The following is a 17,032-nucleotide window of genomic DNA, read 5'->3' on the forward strand; positions in this document are numbered from 1 at the left end:
CTGGGGAACGTTGAGGGGAGGAGGGGAACGATGGCGAAAACCATAGAGTACTCCTCCCGCCACCAAGAGGAAGAGAGATGGGCCTCCGTATGCCCGATGCCCTAGAGTTAGTTCCGCTGGGCCGGAGGCGATCGCATAAAAGGTGTCCAGGGAGGTGGCTCCAGCTTCTGGTCGACCATAGAGATGCGGTTCCGGCCGGCCCTATGCCGGGAGGTAAGCGAGCAGCCGCGGGGCGGGATCTAGTAGGGAGTGCGAGTAGACCAGGCTGGAGGCAAAAGTTTCTCATGGCCCCAGCTGAGGGTGAGCCCGGAGGTGGGAACCCTCGGAAGAAGGTGGTGAGCTCGCCAACCAGCGGGGCCCCGGCGCATCACATAGCCGCCCGGTGCCTCAGTCGCGTCACTGTTCGACACCTCGGGCTTACCCGCTGCCTCTCCTCAGGACCATAGTCATGACGATTTTCCATTCCAAGCCTTGCAGGTTTCAAACCGGCTTTCCAATTTTTTGTCTCTCATGTGATTCCCTCTCCCGCCGACGCTATGTGGACACTGTCATCGCCTCCACTTCACAGAAAAGAAAACTTAGGCCCAGAGAAGCGAGGTTACTGTATCTGTCCAAATTCACGAGGTGAGTTAGAGCCTACGGGCAGGTGCTTTAGTATTCAGTTTAGGTTTCATTAATTCCCCATGCCTTTTCTCTGCCGCAATCTGTAAGGAAACCTGCACAGTGTAAGTGATATATCTGCAGATTCTTTTTTTTTTTTTTTTTTAAAGAGGAAGGAGGGGAGAGAGAGAGAGGAACATCAATCTGTTCCCATATGTGCCCTGACTGGGGAAGGAACCAGCAACCTCTGCGCTTCTGGAAGATGCCCCAACCAAGTGAGCTATCCAGCCAGGGCTATGTGTAGATTCTTAAAAGGATAGTTAGAACTTGGTTAGCCAGACAAAAAGGATGGAGAAGGGGGTAAAAGCCCATCAAGGACAGAGATGGAGACAGAAACAGACACATGCATGTGTGAGGATATGGAAGCAAAATAGAATGTCTGGGGAATGGCAAGTCATTGGTATGACTAGTTCAGAGATCTGTTGGGTGGAGAGATGGGAGATGAGTCTGGAGAGGTCAGCAGGGGTTTATGAAGGAAGGGCCTTATACCCATGCTAAGGAATAGTGAGATCATAAAATGTTGGAAGGGGAAGGTACTTCTGAGATCCCTTGGCCCCACCCAGTTTTGTTGCAGATAAGAAAACAGACCCATAATGCTTAATGATTTGACCAAAGTCACTTAACTCCAAAAAACATAACCTGTAGTTTTTATTTATTTATTTATTTATTTATTTATTTATTTATTTTTGTATCTTTCCGAAGCTGGAAACGGGGAGGCAGTCAGACAGACTCCCACATGCGCCTGACCGGTATCCACCCGGCACGCCCACTAGGGGGTGATGCCCCGCCCCTCCGGGGCATCGCTCTGTCGGGAGCAGCGACCAGAGCCATTCTAGCGCCTGGGGCAGAGGCCACAGAGCCATCCCCAGCACCCGGGCCATCTTTTGCTCCAATGGAGCCTCGGCTGCGGGAGGGGGAGAGGGGCGGAGAAGCAGATGGGCGCCTCTCCTATATGCCCTGGCCGGGAATCGAACTCCGGACTCCCGCACGCCAGGCCGACGCTCTACCACTGAGCCAACCGGCCAGGGCCTAACCTGCAGTTTTTAATATATTGGCCAAAATTTCCTGACTCTCTTCTAATATTGGTCCCTATTACAGTTTTTATGTTTTTTGTTCTAGATGTTATTTTAAAAAAATAACAAAAAACTTCTAGGTTAGTTAGTTGTGGCATGCTGTCATGCAAGGAAATACCTAAGTGGCAGGCACTAGGCTGTGCACCCACACCAACTGGGAAGAAAGTAGGAGATCTAACTTCGTTTTGTTTGGTTTCTCTTCTAGTTGGTTTACCAGCACTTAAGAGACCACAGCACACAGGTTGGTGGTTATGACTGACCCGGTGTTGGACTCACAGCCCGCCAACAGCACTAAGGAGATGGATGGACTGTGCTCTGAGCTATTGCTGATCCCCCCACCTCTCTCTAACCCTGAAATCCTGGAGCCTGTCCAGAGTCCCTGTCCATCTGGGAGCCCCACCCCTTTGTCTGCTGACACAAGCTGTCTGCTGGTAGAGGCCACAGCAACTGAAGAGGACACCGGGAACATGGAGATCATTGTAGAAGCAGTGGCTGGAAGCCTGTCCCCAGGTGCTCCTGGAGAGACCCCAGGTATGAACACAGTTGCTAGCAGGCCAGTGGGACAAATAGCTCTGAAGTTTTGACTCTGTTATTTTTTATCTTTGTATATAAGTAGGATGAGAACACAAGGTAGCATCCTATTTTTATACTGAGAGATGTTCTGATTTGATTTGCAGCTGGTAAATGTTGATTGAAGGTTGGCAATGTGGTATGCAACCTGTACCAAGCTCTTGGCAGTTTTCCCTTGCAAGGGCATCATGTCTGCTAGGCAGTGATCCAGAAGGGAAGGCATCTCTGACACCTCTGCCCAGTCCTCACTCCAGTAGTCCTCAGGGATTCTTTCACCCATAGTGACCCTCCCACCAGGAACTGCAGCCAGGGATTAGGCAAAAGGCCCAGTCTCTCTCCACCACCACCCTGGGCTTGGCAGGGCTTCCCAGAGGTAATGTGGTATTGCCCTGCCCTGGTTTCTTGTGTATAGCATACTTAACTCATCCAAGACATGAAGTTAAGAGAGTTGAGCCTTTACACTTATGTGGAAGAAAGATTCTCCCATTTATTCTTCCCAAATCTATAACTTTTAATTTAAGTAACTTCCCCGTTTTTTAGCTGCCATCATTCAGATACAGTTGTCACAACTTCCCTTGGCAATGTAAAAGGATACTGGGAAAGATTAGCTAATTTGATCATATAATACTTCTAAGTGTAAAAGAAATAATAAGAAACAAATCTGGGAAAACTTGCAATGTATAAGAGTTTATATCTTTAAAATTAAAGAGCTCCATGATAAGAAAAAGATAAAAAGAAACGGTATGTTTTTAAAAGGGGGGAAGGAAATCTACATGAAATTAACTAAAGAAGAAATAAAAAATAATCAATTATACAGATGCTTAATCTCAGAATTATAAATAACTAGATGCCATTTTTGTTTCTTGACTTTGGCAAAAGTTAAACATTATTTTTAATACCTAGTATTGGTGAGGTTCTGCGGAAACACACTATTTTCTAGCTTACGGAGAGTATAAATTAGCATAATCTCTGGAAGGTCAATTTATTTACATAACAAATTTTTAAATGTCTGTACTCTGACCCCAGTAATTCCACTTGTCAGATCCTGTCCTACAAAAAGACTCACGCAAGCACGTAAGGATACACAGACAGGGGATGAGTAAGTAGGCTAGCTTTGTTTGTAATGGTTGGACTCAACCCAGATGTCCATCTGTAAGGACAAAATTTCATTTTGATTTAGCCATGCTCTGAAGTAGTATGAACTGGACAAAAAAATATGAGGATGGACTCATAGATAAAAATATCTTTGATATATAGCAAAGGAAAAAAATATAAATTGCAGAAAATGACCCCCAAAACTCCAAAAGAATATAGACCAAACTGTGTGAATGGGTTTAAAAAAACAATCTTTGTATCATTTGAATTGTTGCACTGAATTTTTGTTTAAACAAAAATATAAAAAGGACAGACCTGGGCTTGAGTCACACACAGCTCTACTATTAACAAACTTGGTGGCATTAACCTCACAGAATCCCGGGTCCCTCTTTTCATAGGGCAGTGGGAGGACCAAGAGGGTTTCCAAAGCCTTTCTCTATCAAGGCCCTGCCCAGTGCTTAAGAAATGGCAGTAATTATTATGAACATGATTTGGCTCTTCTCAAAAAGGATATTCTCCATTTTATGAATTACTGTGCCTATGAAAGTCTTTTTACAGAATATGAAAGTAACACTTTGTCATTTATATTACAGATATTACCCCCAGATTGTCATTTCTTTTTTTGGAAGTTTTAAATTTTTTTATTTGGGCAAAATATATTGCCTTTTATTTATGCTTTCTGGATTTGATGAAGGCTTGCTACACTCATTTAACAAATATTTATTAAGTACCTACTTTGTGCCCAGTATTGTGCTAGGTACTGGGAATCCAAACACGTGTAAGATAGGCTGTCTCTGCCCTCATGGGGCTTACAGTCCAGGTGCAGAACCAGACTTAAAGTCCATCTCCATTCCATGAATATGAAGAGTCACCTATATTTTCTGCTAGTAACTAATTCCTATGAGTCTCGTTCTGTCTGATTCTGTGCCTTTCTCTGTCGGTCCTCTGCCTGCAGGTGTCCTGGTAAAGGTGGTGGAGGTGTACTTCTGTGAGCACTGTGAGCAGAGCTTCACAGAGCCCACTCTGCTGGCCCTGCACCAGTGCACTGAGACCCTAAGACAGCCTGTACAGGGCCTCTCTAGTCCTCTGTGCTCTGTAGAGCTAGCCCCCCGCAACCTTACTCTTCCTGGCCCTTTCCAGGGCCACAGCCCACCCGATAGCCCCCTGCCATGCCCTGTATGTAGACAGGAGTTTGCCCAACCCCAGGCCCTGAAGAGCCACTTCAAGATTCACCGGGGTCCTCCTGACACCTTCTCCTGCCCAGAGTCTGGCTGTGTGTTCTCTGCTGAAGATCGTAAGGGTCTGCAGCACCACCTGAGACAGACCCACAGAGTGGTTCCTGTGCCCTGTTGTTTCCGCGGCTGCCCTCTGCTCTTCGGGAGCCAGCAGGGCATGGAGCTGCACCGACAGGCCCATTACCCTTTCCACTGCAACCATTGCAGCTTCATGGGCTCCAACGTCAAACTCTTCCGGCAGCATCGGCGCAGCCATGGGGCTGGGACACAGGGACAACTGTCGGCTATTCAGAGTGTTCCATCTCAGGAGCTACTGCCAGGTATGAGGCCAGGGGCCCAGCAGTATGCCGCCTGGAAAGTCAGTTGTAACTAGTGCCATGGATGTATGCCTGAGTACAAGTGAATCCAGAGTAGTGGCTCGGGAAGACAGAGAACCACAGACATCCAGAAAGCTTGGACCAGTCAGAATATATGGGATACTGAGAAAGTCTTCGTGACATTAAGTGAAGGCTATACTGTGGCCTTGATTACTTAACCAATATTCTCTTCTGATCCATTTTAGATTTTCTAAGGGCAAAAGCCATAATGCCCATAGCCGCTGGTGGAATGCCTTTTGACTTTCTGTTAGAACAAGTGTGATTGGGTAGGAGAAGCTGGGGTTATTTTAAAAAGAAACCTTCAAGGAGGGTTCACTGATTCTTACTCCTCTTAGTCTCAAAAAAAGGGGCACAGGTAGAGTAGAGAAGCAGGAGGAAGTAGAGAAATCACGCCAGGAGAAGCCAGGGTTCTGATGAGAGAGTTCGCTTGCTGAGACTCATTTGTGCTCTGCTCCCAAAAAGAAGACTCCTTTTTTTCTGGGAAATAGTCATAGGTCTTTGTCTTACCAAGGCAGCTGCCCCTGTTGAGGAATAGAAGGGATAGGTTTGAGGGAACAGCATGTGACCCTGAATTGCTGAGTTGGATTTCTCAGTAGAACGGTTTAGGGTCAGGATATGTTCACGTCCGCTGAGCTACCAGCCGTTAGTCCTTGGGGACCTGAGCCAGGGAAGTGCAGTTTACCCGTTCTCTACCTCTCAGTCCCCTACCCCAACTCTAGTGACCTCAAACCTCTTACCCTCAAGGGGTCTGAGGGTGATGTTATCTGAGGTGTCTTACTTTAGGCTGGAGCATTACTGATGGCTGCATTCCTGGTCTTCCTATAAGAACCCAAAATTCCCTTATGCTAAATTGAGACGGGGGGCTCTGTCAGCCACTAGAAGGAAGTACAAGCATTCAGTGTTGTCATTGGCACTTGTAGACCTCATCAAGCTTTATGTGTTTCCAGCTCCCAAACTACCCCCAGGAGAGGGACAGCCCTCAGAAGAAGCAGGTCCACCCTTGTCCAGGCAGGACTCAGCCGAAGAGGAGGACTTGGAAGAGGAGGAGGAGAGTGGCACCCTGAAGGACTCCCAGAGAGCCCTGGAGAAAGGCCAGGGGCTGCAGCAGCTGGAAGGTAATGACTGATCAGGCTTGAACTTCTCATTGGTAGGGAGGAGTGGATTGTGGAGAGCTTGGCATTGAGGCTCTAGGGTTTGGTTTTCTGAGCTTTGGTTCGGATCCTTTCATTGTTAACAGTCCACTTTGATGTGTCTAGTGGAAAAATTAAACATGTAGTAACACAGGGTGTAGGGATAGAGTTTGTTCTCCTGGCTGTTTTTCCTCAGGCAGAAAGCTCTTTTACAGGGAAAGAGTGGGTAACAGCCACAGTGTAAAGATGCCAGAGATTATTGATGATCCGCAGCCTGTCTTGTCTGGCACAGAACCCCCTAAGATTTTTTTTCTGAATTCTTGCTTCCCAGTTTTCAACTCAATAGAACAACATCCAGAACCCATTGTGCACCCATCGCGCAGGGAGGTTTACTGTCAGGTGTATAGGAAAAATCTGATTATGTTTATTACCAGCTCCCCATGACCTAGACTCACGAGCCCGTGTTGGCAAGTTGGAGTACTTTACCTTCTTCTCTTCTGCTCATTCCCCATAGGGTTCTTTTCCTCCCTACCAACCCTGCTGACTTTCCCACATGCCCCCATGAACATGGGCAGGAAGAACAAGAATGCTTCATCCAGATTGTTCTTTTGAGCAACTCTAGACAGAGGCTCAGGAGTAGAGAGTGGGTGGCTGAGTAGAGCACTTCAATCAGGCCGCTGCTAGGTCTGAGAAGTTCTTGTGGTTTTGTTTCTCTAAATGCTTGAATTTCTTGTCTCTCGTTTGAGACAATATTTGAGGTGCTATTGTTTGGTTTCTTGGAGAGAAAGGGGAAAGGCCAGACACTGTTTGTATCTGGGCAGATTGTGGTTCTCCCATTACCTGGCCAGCCCCTGACCTATTAAGAACCTCACTCTCAATCCACTCTGCCTCGCCCTCTCACAGGGGATGTGGCTCCTGGCACCGAGTCCCTCTTCAAGACCCACATGTGTCCAGAATGCAAGCGCTGCTTTAAGAAGCGGACCCATCTGGTGGAGCACCTGCATCTCCACTTCCCAGACCCCAGCCTCCAGTGCCCCAACTGCCAGAAGTTCTTCACCAGTAAGAGCAAGCTCAAGACCCACCTGCTGCGGGAGCTGGGCCAGAAGGCCCACCGCTGCCCGCGGTGCCACTACAGCGCCGTGGAGAGGAACGCACTCAACCGCCACATGGCCAGCATGCACGAGGACATTTCCAACTTCTACTCGGACACCTACGCCTGTCCCGTGTGCCGGGAGGAGTTCCGCCTGAGCCAGGCCCTTAAGGAGCACCTCAAGAGCCACACAGCGGCGGCGGCGGCAGAGCCCTTGCCCCTCGGCTGCTTCCAGGAGGGCTGTGGCTACACGGCCCCCGACCGCAAGGCCTTCGTGAAGCACCTGAAGGAGACCCACGGGGTGCGGGCTGTGGAGTGCCGCCACCACTCGTGTCCCATGCTCTTCGCCACGGCCGAAGCCATGGAGGCCCACCACAAGAGCCACTACGCCTTCCACTGCCCGCACTGTGACTTCGCTTGCTCTAACAAGCACCTGTTCCGCAAACACAAGAAGCAGGGCCACCCTGGCAGTGAGGAGCTGCGCTGCACCTTCTGTCCCTTCGCCACTTTCAACCCAGTGGCCTACCAGGACCATGTGGGCAAGATGCACGCTCACGAGAAGATCCACCAGTGCCCTGAGTGCAGCTTTGCCACTGCCCACAAGCGAGTGCTCATCCGCCACATGCTGCTGCATACAGGTGAGGCGCTTCCTTCCTCACGGAAGGTAACGGTGGTGATGGGACGACGGCAGACGTACATGTGAAGGGCTTTGCACTCATTGTCTCTTTTGACGTGGTGTCCCTAGAGAGAAATCTGGTGTTTGGAATTTATGAGCCTTAAACTGAGTGTTATTCACCCAGAAAAGTGGCCAGGCTAGGATTTGAATCCAAGCGTCGGATCCAGAGCCGGGGCTAGTGTGTCTTACCCGTAAGGCCCTGTCCAGTCCTGGTCCACCTTGGGTGGGTCAGCACCAAGCCTCATAAAGTGAAGAAGCCCAGATTAGGACAGATCTTCATGTGCAATCCAAGTTTTGGGATGTGCTGTGAGAGACGAAGCGAGAGGACTGAGCCATCCATACATCTTACAGCTTTGGTAGCCATGGCAATGAAACATGGGCCCATCTGGTGACCTGGAATTTGCAGATAGTTCAAGTCAGACTTTTTTTTTTATTTTTTTTTTTTATTTATTCATTTTAGAGAGGAGAGAGAGAGGGAGAGAGAGAGAGAGAGAGAGGAGAGAGAGAGACAGGGGGGAGGAGCTGGAAGCATCAACTCCCATATGTTCCTTGACCAGGCAAGCCCAGGGTTTCGAACCGGCGGCCTCAGCATTTCCAGGTCGACGCTTTATCCATTGCGCCACCACAGGTCAGGCTCTCAAGTCAGACTTTTAGTTGGTTTCTAGCATCACTAATTTTTTTTTTTTTTTCATTTTTCTGAAGCTGGAAACAGGGAGAGACAGTCAGACAGACTCCCGCATGCGCCCGACCGGGATCCACCCAGCACGCCCACCAGGGGCAAGGCTCTGCCCACCAGGGGGCGATGCTCTGCCCATCCTGGGCGTCACCATGTTGCGACCAGAGCCACTCTAGCGCCTGAGGCAAAGGCCACAGAGCCATCCCCAGCACCCGGGCCATATTTGCTCCAATGGGGCCTTGGCTGTGGGAGGGGAGGAGAGAGACAGAGAGGAAAGCTCGGCAGAGGGGTGGAGAAGCAAATGAGCGCTTCTCCTGTGTGCCCTGGCCGGGAATCGAACCCGGGTCCTCCGCACGCTAGGCCAACGCTCTACCGCTGAGCCAACCGGCCAGGGCTACATTACTAATATTTTGAGTGACAACCAAACCAGGCTTCCTGCCACAGCGTCATCCCATTTGTGATCTCTTTATAAGCATGGGGCATTGATAAGACATTAAAAAATCTCATCAAAGACTGGTTTTGAGAGGACAGTTTTTAGGCAGCTCAGGACAAAGCCATTGTTGTTCCCACTGGTACATGCTTTAGTCACAAAATCTAATTTCATGAGACCTTTCCTATATAAGTGCTTTATAGTTTACAGATTTCTTTCATATATATCAGCTCATTTAATTGATAATACTAGTCTTATAAGGATGGCAAGTAGACATGAGAACCTGAAAACTTAAATGGACTGTTTTAGCATCACACAGCTAGTAATAGTACCAGAGCGCCACGTCGCTTGCCTTTCACCATAGGGAGGGGGCTGAGTGGGTAGGCATGGATAATAGGGAAGGGTCCTGAAGAAACATGGCCCCAGCTTCTTAGTGCCAGGTTTTGACCAACTCCAGGGACAGCGCACCTTCAAGTTCTTGCTGGGCACCACTGAGGACTTTGGGACATCTCATTTAACTTTTATATCAACCATGAGGTCAATATTTTGTTGCCTTTTCTTTGGAGATAAGGAAACTAATACTTGGGTTAAATGACCTGCCCAAGGCCACATAGTATTAAGTGGGGATTTGAGCCACCACTTAATAGCTCTGGGATTCTTTGTGCCTCAACTTGTTCCTCTGTAAAATGGGATAATCATAGCACCTGCCTCCTAGGACTATTGTGAGGATTCAGTAAGAGGAGGCATTTTTATGTAGTTCCTGGCAAAAGTAAGCACTGTATACATATTAACTATTAAAATCTTTATTATCATGATGGACTCCAGAATCAGTTTTTAAACTACGGTGTTGTATTGCCTAATTTTTCTCCTTCCACAAAACCGGAAGGAATTGGGCTGAGCGGAGCAGTTGGTTATAGTGCCAGCAAGCTGTATAACAAAGCAGGAGTGGACTTTAAAGCTAGTTTGGCAGAACTATGTCTTCACTTTCTCCCTTCGTCCTGGTGTCTGTCTGAGCGGAGGAGCAGTTGTCTGAGAGGGCTATGAAGCAGCCTTGACTCTTATTATCAGTACGTAAAGCTTTTGTTCCTGCCTGGGGTCAGGACAGACATGCTGGGGAAAATGGTCAGTCTGCTGACTTGCTCTCTGTGTGACCTGTGTTCTCTCTCCTCTCGTCCTCTCCCCCACCCCTACCCTTACATAAGGCGAGAAACCTCACAAGTGTGAGCTGTGTGACTTCACATGCCGAGATGTGAGCTACCTATCCAAGCACATGCTGACCCACTCCAACACCAAGGATTACATGTGCACTGAGTGTGGCTATGTCACCAAGTGGAAGCACTACCTCAGCGTGCACATGCGAAAACACTTAGGGGACCTCAGGTACGAGCATGCGCATGCCTGCATCCCTATCCCGAGAACCTGAGGCTAAACTAGCCTCCTCTTGAATTCAGCTGTGGCCTCATTGCTCTTCTGGCCTTGGGGAGACTCCTCATAACACCCCTCTATGCTCCTGTCAGCTCCATTGCCTATAGCTGGCCTCTGTGCCTGTGGCCCAGCCTGTATAGTGAGAGATCTCTAAGCTCAGAGACGGGAGTATAGACCCAGAGTATAGACCTGGCACTAAGGTGTCACGTGCATTCTCAGAGTCCAGTGCTGGGGAAGTAGATAGACTACATTGTGGCCCCGATCCTGACCACTTCCCCTCTCATCTCTGGGCACAGCTGGTTAGGGGCTTTCTCCTTAGCTTTCATGCCTCCATGGGAGAATGGGAGAACTAGGCACAGAAACCTGCCCTGTGGACCATGTCAGCTCTGTAGAAGTCCACAGTGGGTTGCTGATTCATGGTATCTTCCCTTTAGGGAGCAATATAGAGCAGGGGCTAGAACACAGACCTTAAAGCTAGACTGTCTCTGCCCTTTATTTTGTAACTTCGAGCAAGTTGTTAACTTCTATGCCTTAGTCTCCTCACTTGTAAAATGGATACCTATTTCATAGGGTAGTGGGAAGCACGTTGAATTAGATAGTATATGTACAATACTGAGTAGAGCCTGACCTAGAGTAGGTAGTGACTGTTAGTCATTATGACTGATTTACGGTTGTGATTTTCCCCCACCCCACCCTTGCCTATCCTCTCTTCACCAGATACCAGTGCAATCAGTGCTCCTATCGCTGCCACCGGGCTGATCAGCTGAGCAGCCACAAGCTGAGACACCAGGGCAAGTCCCTGATGTGTGAAGTGTGCGCCTTTGCTTGCAAGCGGAAGTATGAGCTGCAGAAGCACATGGCTTCCCAGCACCACCCCAGCAAGCCGGCCCCACTCTACCCCTGCCGCTACTGCAGCTACCAGAGCCGCCACAAGCAGGCCCTGCTGAGCCATGAGAACTGCAAACACACCCGCCTCCGTGAGTTCCGCTGCGCCCTCTGTGACTACCGCACCTTCAGCAACACCACCCTCTTCTTCCACAAGCGCAAGGCCCATGGCTATGTTCCCGGGGACCAGGTCTGGCAGCTCCGCTATGCCAGCCAGGAGCCAGAGGAGACCAGGCAATGCCCAACACCCCCACCAGACTCAGAGTCCTCAGGTCAGCTGTCTGCCCAGCCTGTGGGGCAGGACCACAACGCTGGGACTGTGGTGGATCCCAGCTTGGACCAGGCTCTGCCAGAGGCCAGTGAGGAAGACAGTGCCAGGAGACAGGATGGCAGTGAGGTTCCCCACGGGGATGACCTGATTGGCAGCCCCAGCCCAACAGAGGAGGAGGGCAGCTGCACACTACACCTAGAGGCCCTGGGCGTGGAGCTGGAGCCCGTGGCCGGCCCGCCCCTTGAGGAGATCACTGAAACAGCCCCTGTGGAATTCAGACCCCTGGATCCCTCAGGGCCCCTGACACCGGAAGGGCCAGGTGGAACTTTGACAGAGCTGTCTACCTTTGAAGGTGCTGGGACTTCCGGTTTGGGGGCTGAGGAAGATTCCATTCCGGAAAAGCCAGTCCCTGAGCCCCCCAGAAGTCCTCCATCCTCAGAGGAACCTCCTAACAGCTGGGTGGGAACCTTCAAGGCAACCCCACCCCCTGAGGCAGCCCTCCTGCCCCAGTTCCCTGAGTCAGAGTCATTACTGAAGGCCCTCAGGAGACAGGACAAAGAACAGGCGGAGGCGCTGGTCCTGGAGGGGCGGGTTCAGATGGTAGTGATACAGGGAGAGGGGCAGGCCTTCCGCTGCCCACACTGCCCTTTCATTACCCGCCGGGAGAAAGCCCTGAATCTGCACTCCAGGACGGGGTGCCAGGGCCGCCGAGAGCCCCTGCTGTGCCCTGAGTGTGGAGCTCGTTTCAGGCAACAGCGTGGCCTTAGCACCCACCTGCTGAAGAAGTGCCCTGTTCTGCTCAAAAAGAACAAGGTCTTGCCCAGACCTGATTCACCCGTCCCTTTGCATCCTCTGCCCCCTGGCACCCAGGCCTCAGAAGCCATGGAAGGCAGAAAGCTGCCACCTGCACCCTTAGAAGTGGAGGAAGTGCTCCCAAAAGGTGCTCCTTCTGAGCTCCCTAGGGAACCAGAAGAAATAGAGGAGGCTGCCACACTCTCTGGCCCCACAGTGCTTCCTGTGGGAAACGCCTCATCCCCAGAGACCCCTGAGAAGTTCCACTTTGATCAGGGCAAGTATCACTGCAACTCATGCATGTTCCTCTGTTCTCGGCTCTCCTCCATCACCTCTCATGTGGCTGAAGGCTGCCGTGGGGGACGCAGTGGGGCAGGAAAGCGAGGGGCCTCCCAGACCCAGTCTGCTGTGTCCCTGCTGTGCAATGGGGACGCTGTTCTCCTAAACGGTGGGAGTACAGAGTGCAGCTCTGACGATGTGGACGCAGCTCTGGTTCCAAAGCAGAAGGGGGCTCGCTTCTCCTGCCCCACATGTCCGTTCAGCTGCCAGCAGGAACGGGCTCTGCGGACTCACCAGACCCGGGGCTGCCCCCTGGAGCAGTCTGGAGAGTTGCAGTGTGGCCTCTGCTCGTTCACCACGCCTGCTACCGCTGCTCTCAAGCTCCACCAGAAGCAGAGGCACCCCTCTGGGGCCCCAGCCCGCGGCCCCCGGCCCCCTCTTCAATGTGGGGACTGTGGCTTCATCTGCAAACAGAGCAGATGCTTACAGCAGCACCAGCGGCTCAAGCATGAGGGAGTGAAGCCACATCAGTGTCCTTTCTGTGACTTTTCCACCACTAGACGGTACCGGTTGGAGGCTCACCAGTCCCGACACACAGGTGTTGGCCGCATCCCCTGCAGTTCCTGTCCCCAGACATTTGGTACTAATTCAAAACTGCGTTTGCACCGGCTGAGAGTACACGACAAAACACCCACCCACTTCTGTCCACTCTGTGACTACAGCGGCTACCTTCGCCATGACATCACTCGCCATGTCAACAGCTGCCACCAGGGCACCCCAGCCTTTGCCTGCGTGCAGTGTGAGGCTCAGTTCAGCTCCGAGACAGCACTCAAGCAGCATGCTCTGCGCCGGCATCCGGAGCCCACACCCCCAGCCCCGGGCTCTCCTGCGGAGGCCACCGAGGGCCCTCTGCACTGCTCCCGCTGCGGCTTCCTGTGCCCCAGTCCGGCCAGCCTGCGAGGACACGCCTGTAAGCAGCAGCCGCGGCTCGCGTGCGGAGCCTGCCAGCAGGCCTTTCCCAGCCGGCCAGCACTGGATGAGCACCGGAGGCAGCAGCATTTCAGCCACCGCTGCCAGCTCTGTGACTTTGCCGCCCGGGAGCGGGTGGGCCTGGTGAAGCACTACTTGGAACGGCATGAGGAGGCCTCAGCGGCAGCAGCCTCAGATGGGGGTGCCGGCCAGCCCCCTCTGTGCTGCCCCTTTTGTGACTTCACGTGCCGCCATCAGCTGGTGCTAGATCACCACGTGAGAGGGCATGGGGGCACCCGGCTCTACAAGTGTACTGATTGCGCTTACAGCACCAAGAACCGGCAGAAGATCACCTGGCACAGCCGCATTCACACTGGGGAGAAGCCCTACCGCTGTCACCTCTGTCCCTATGCTTGTGCTGACCCCTCTCGCCTCAAGGTAAGCCACGGACTGTGGGGCCAAGAGTACAGGCTGTGGAGTTAAACTGCCCGAGTTCTCTAATCCTAATTCTCCCCAATATTAACTATGTGACTTTTTTCAAGCTCCTTAATGTCTCCAAGCCTCAGAGCCCTCATCTGTAAGAATGGGATAATATTTTATAGGGTATTATAGAGATAAAATTCCATAGTACATGCTAGTCATGTGAAAAAGGTATGTGATAGGTTGGAAATAATCTAGATAGTAACAGCTAATATTTTTCGAGCACTTATTGCATGCTGGGCACAGTGATTTTAATCCTTTCTAACATCTGAGATATAGTGACTTTTACTGTTTGCCATTTTACAGATTATTAAACTGAGAATTAGAGGTTAGGTCACCCAGAGACACAGGTAATCAAGGGGCAGAGCTGAGATAGCCCGGGCGGATCCAGGGGTAGGCCCAAAGGGCTAGGTTGGTGTCACAGTGGCCGATGGGGACCTGGCTGGCAACGGAGCGTGGACAGGAGGGGAGCAGATCGCGGTTATCTGCCAGCAGTCTCTCTGCCTGCTTCCCGTTTCCTCGTCCATTAAGCATCGGGGTGCACATTTTCTGGACGGATTCTTTGCTCTTCCCTCCTCCAGTACCATATGCGGATCCATAAGGAAGAACGGAAGTATCTGTGCCCTGACTGTGGCTACAAGTGCAAGTGGGTCAACCAGCTCAAGTACCACATGACCAAGCACACAGGTGAGTCTGTGGTTTTCTTGTTTGTTTGTTTGTTTGTTTGTTTTACAGACAGTCAGTGAGAGGGATAGACAGGCAGGAACAAAAAGAGATGAGAAGCATCAATCATCAGTCTTTCGTTGCGACACCTTAGTTGTTCATTGATTGCTTGCTCATATGTGCCTTGACCGCGGGCCTTCAGCAGACCGAGTAACCCTTTGCTCAAGCCAGTGACCTTGAGTCCAAGCTGGTGAGCTTTCCTCAAGCCAGATGAGCCCACGTTCAAGCTGGCGACCTTGGGGTCTTGAACCTGGGTCCTCCGCATCCCAGTCCAACGCTCTATCCACTGCGCCATCACCTGGTCAGGCGAGTCTGCATGGTTTTGACAGGCCCCAAGGGTTCCTCCATCCCCTGGCATACCCAGCTCATCTGAGGTGGTAAGTGTCCTTACTCAGATTCAGGGTACAGGTCAGCTTTCACACGGGTGGTGGTGGGCAGGCCAAATGACTAGAATAGCTTCCCAACCCACTGAAGACCTATGAGAATCAGAAGGCAGGTGACCTTGAGAGCCCGGGTATATGTACTTTTTCAAAGGCTCTCTGGGTGATTGGGTGATTGTGGCACCATGTCACCCACCTCCCACTGAGAACCCCCAATTCAAACATGAGTGACTGAAGGCAGGTCTGCCTGGTTCCTGCCGACCTGCTGGAACTATTTCACCTGTTTTAACTTATCCTTTTGTTCTCCTGGAGTCCGTGAACTACAGGTTCTCAGAAAAGGGTTAATGATGATGATATGCCTGTGATTACTGTATAATGATCTCCTTATGTAAAGGACTTGCGCAGATGAATTTCAATGCCCTCTGCGTCTATGAATGTCACTTTTCTCACCATTACTCCCTTCCCTCTTAAATATTTTCTTTGACTTCCTGAATTGAACAAGGCGTTGTATTTAAAGGCATCGCCAACTTCCATGAGTACCCCATGACCAAAAGGCAGTTGGACTTTCCCATCGGAAACCCTATTATACATGAGTATTCATTGCTGTCAGGCGGCTATTTAGGGGTCCAGTTAGTTATCAGCCCTTATTGAGCACCCACTGGATACAAGGGGCTGTGTTGGGAGAAGGGCACAGAAATGTCAGAGAAGACTGGAATATTCCAAAGATACCGTATTAGTCAGCTTATGTTCTGTATGTCCCAGGATCATAGTGACTAGTATGGTCCACTGAACCCTTCAGTGGTGATTTGTTCCCTGTCTTTGCCATGTCCCACAGGACTGAAGCCATACCAGTGTCCCGAGTGTGAGTACTGCACCAACCGGGCGGACGCACTGCGCGTGCATCAGGAGACGAGGCACCGGGATGCACGGGCCTTCATGTGCGAGCAGTGTGGCAAGGCCTTCAAGACACGCTTCCTGCTGCGCACCCACCTCCGCAAGCACAGCGAGGCCAAGCCCTACGTGTGCAACGTGTGCCGCCGCGCCTTCCGCTGGGCTGCCGGCCTGCGGCACCATGCCCTCACCCACACCGACCGCCACCCCTTCTTCTGCCGCCTCTGCAGCTACAAGGCCAAACAGAAGTTCCAGGTGGTCAAACATGTGCGCAGGCACCACCCTGATCAGGCCGACCCGAACCAAGGCGTGGGCAAAGACCCCACCACCCCCACGGTGCACCTGCATGATGTGCAGTTGGAGGATCCCAGCCCTTCTGTTCCTTCTGCTCCCCCAACTGGACCTGAGGGCTGAGACCCCACCCTACCTCCCAGAGAAGAAGAGGGTGTGGCCCGAGATATGCAGACCGGAACCAGAGCTAGCCTGAGAAGCTCAGAGCATAAGGATGGACTGACTTTGGGGTGTCAGGGTGGCTGGCTCCTTCATGGAACTCTGACTAGAGAACTTTGATACTGATGGCTACATAAAAGAGAGACATGGACCACAAGTTGATTTTATGTTGAGGCCCACTGTGTTTTAACCTAGGAGGTCCTAGTTTCTTCACTATCTCTCCACCAAAGTCCCTGAGTATAAAATCTTGGTTTTACTAATTTCACCTTCTCTTTCCTTTTTACTATGTCAAGTCCTATTTCCATTCAGTATTCTCAAAACAGTTGTACCTTACCGCATGTGCTGTTGTGCCTACTGCTCTATAAAGCATGTTAAACACAATGATTACTAGCTTACAGACTCTTCTATGTCCCTATTTTTACATTTCCAGGCTATCAATCTGATCTGCCCTGTCCCCTCTTACACCCTTGCCTCT

At 51.0% G+C, this 17,032-nt stretch overlaps 1 protein-coding gene across 5 annotated transcripts; it reads left to right on the forward strand.

Annotated features, from left to right (window-relative positions):
• The first annotated feature begins 20 nt into the window (after nucleotides 1-20).
• ZNF142 (zinc finger protein 142) lies at nucleotides 21-16,930 on the forward strand. 5 transcript variants are annotated; one of them, XM_066233414.1, is made up of 11 exons: nucleotides 21-213; nucleotides 470-628; nucleotides 777-875; nucleotides 1,939-2,264; nucleotides 4,354-4,953; nucleotides 5,958-6,125; nucleotides 7,044-7,868; nucleotides 10,215-10,392; nucleotides 11,155-14,071; nucleotides 14,695-14,800; nucleotides 16,052-16,930. In XM_066233414.1, the coding sequence occupies exons 4-11, from the start codon at nucleotides 1,985-1,987 to the stop codon at nucleotides 16,519-16,521; spliced, it is 5,544 nt and encodes a 1,847-aa protein (XP_066089511.1). In that variant the 5' UTR covers nucleotides 21-213; nucleotides 470-628; nucleotides 777-875; nucleotides 1,939-1,984; the 3' UTR covers nucleotides 16,522-16,930. The 5 variants fall into 5 exon arrangements, with proteins under 5 accessions (XP_066089511.1, XP_066089510.1, XP_066089509.1 ...); XM_066233413.1 differs by having other exon boundaries at nucleotides 569-624; nucleotides 771-875; XM_066233412.1 differs by lacking the exon at nucleotides 777-875 and having other exon boundaries at nucleotides 470-624.
• Nucleotides 16,931-17,032: the final 102 nt, after the last annotated feature.

Source organism: Saccopteryx bilineata, chromosome 5, assembly GCF_036850765.1.
Source record: "Saccopteryx bilineata isolate mSacBil1 chromosome 5, mSacBil1_pri_phased_curated, whole genome shotgun sequence".
Taxonomy (NCBI): Eukaryota; Metazoa; Chordata; class Mammalia; order Chiroptera; family Emballonuridae; genus Saccopteryx; species Saccopteryx bilineata.

Coding starts and splice junctions, on each gene's coding strand:
- ZNF142 (XM_066233414.1), top strand. CDS start 1,985: ATGACTGACCCGGTGTTGGACTCACAGCCCGCCAACAGCACTAAGGAG. Junction 2,265..4,353: donor TGCTCCTGGAGAGACCCCAG/GTATGAACACAG, acceptor CTCTGCCTGCAG/GTGTCCTGGTAAAGGTGGTG. Junction 7,869..10,214: donor CCACATGCTGCTGCATACAG/GTGAGGCGCTTC, acceptor CCCTTACATAAG/GCGAGAAACCTCACAAGTGT.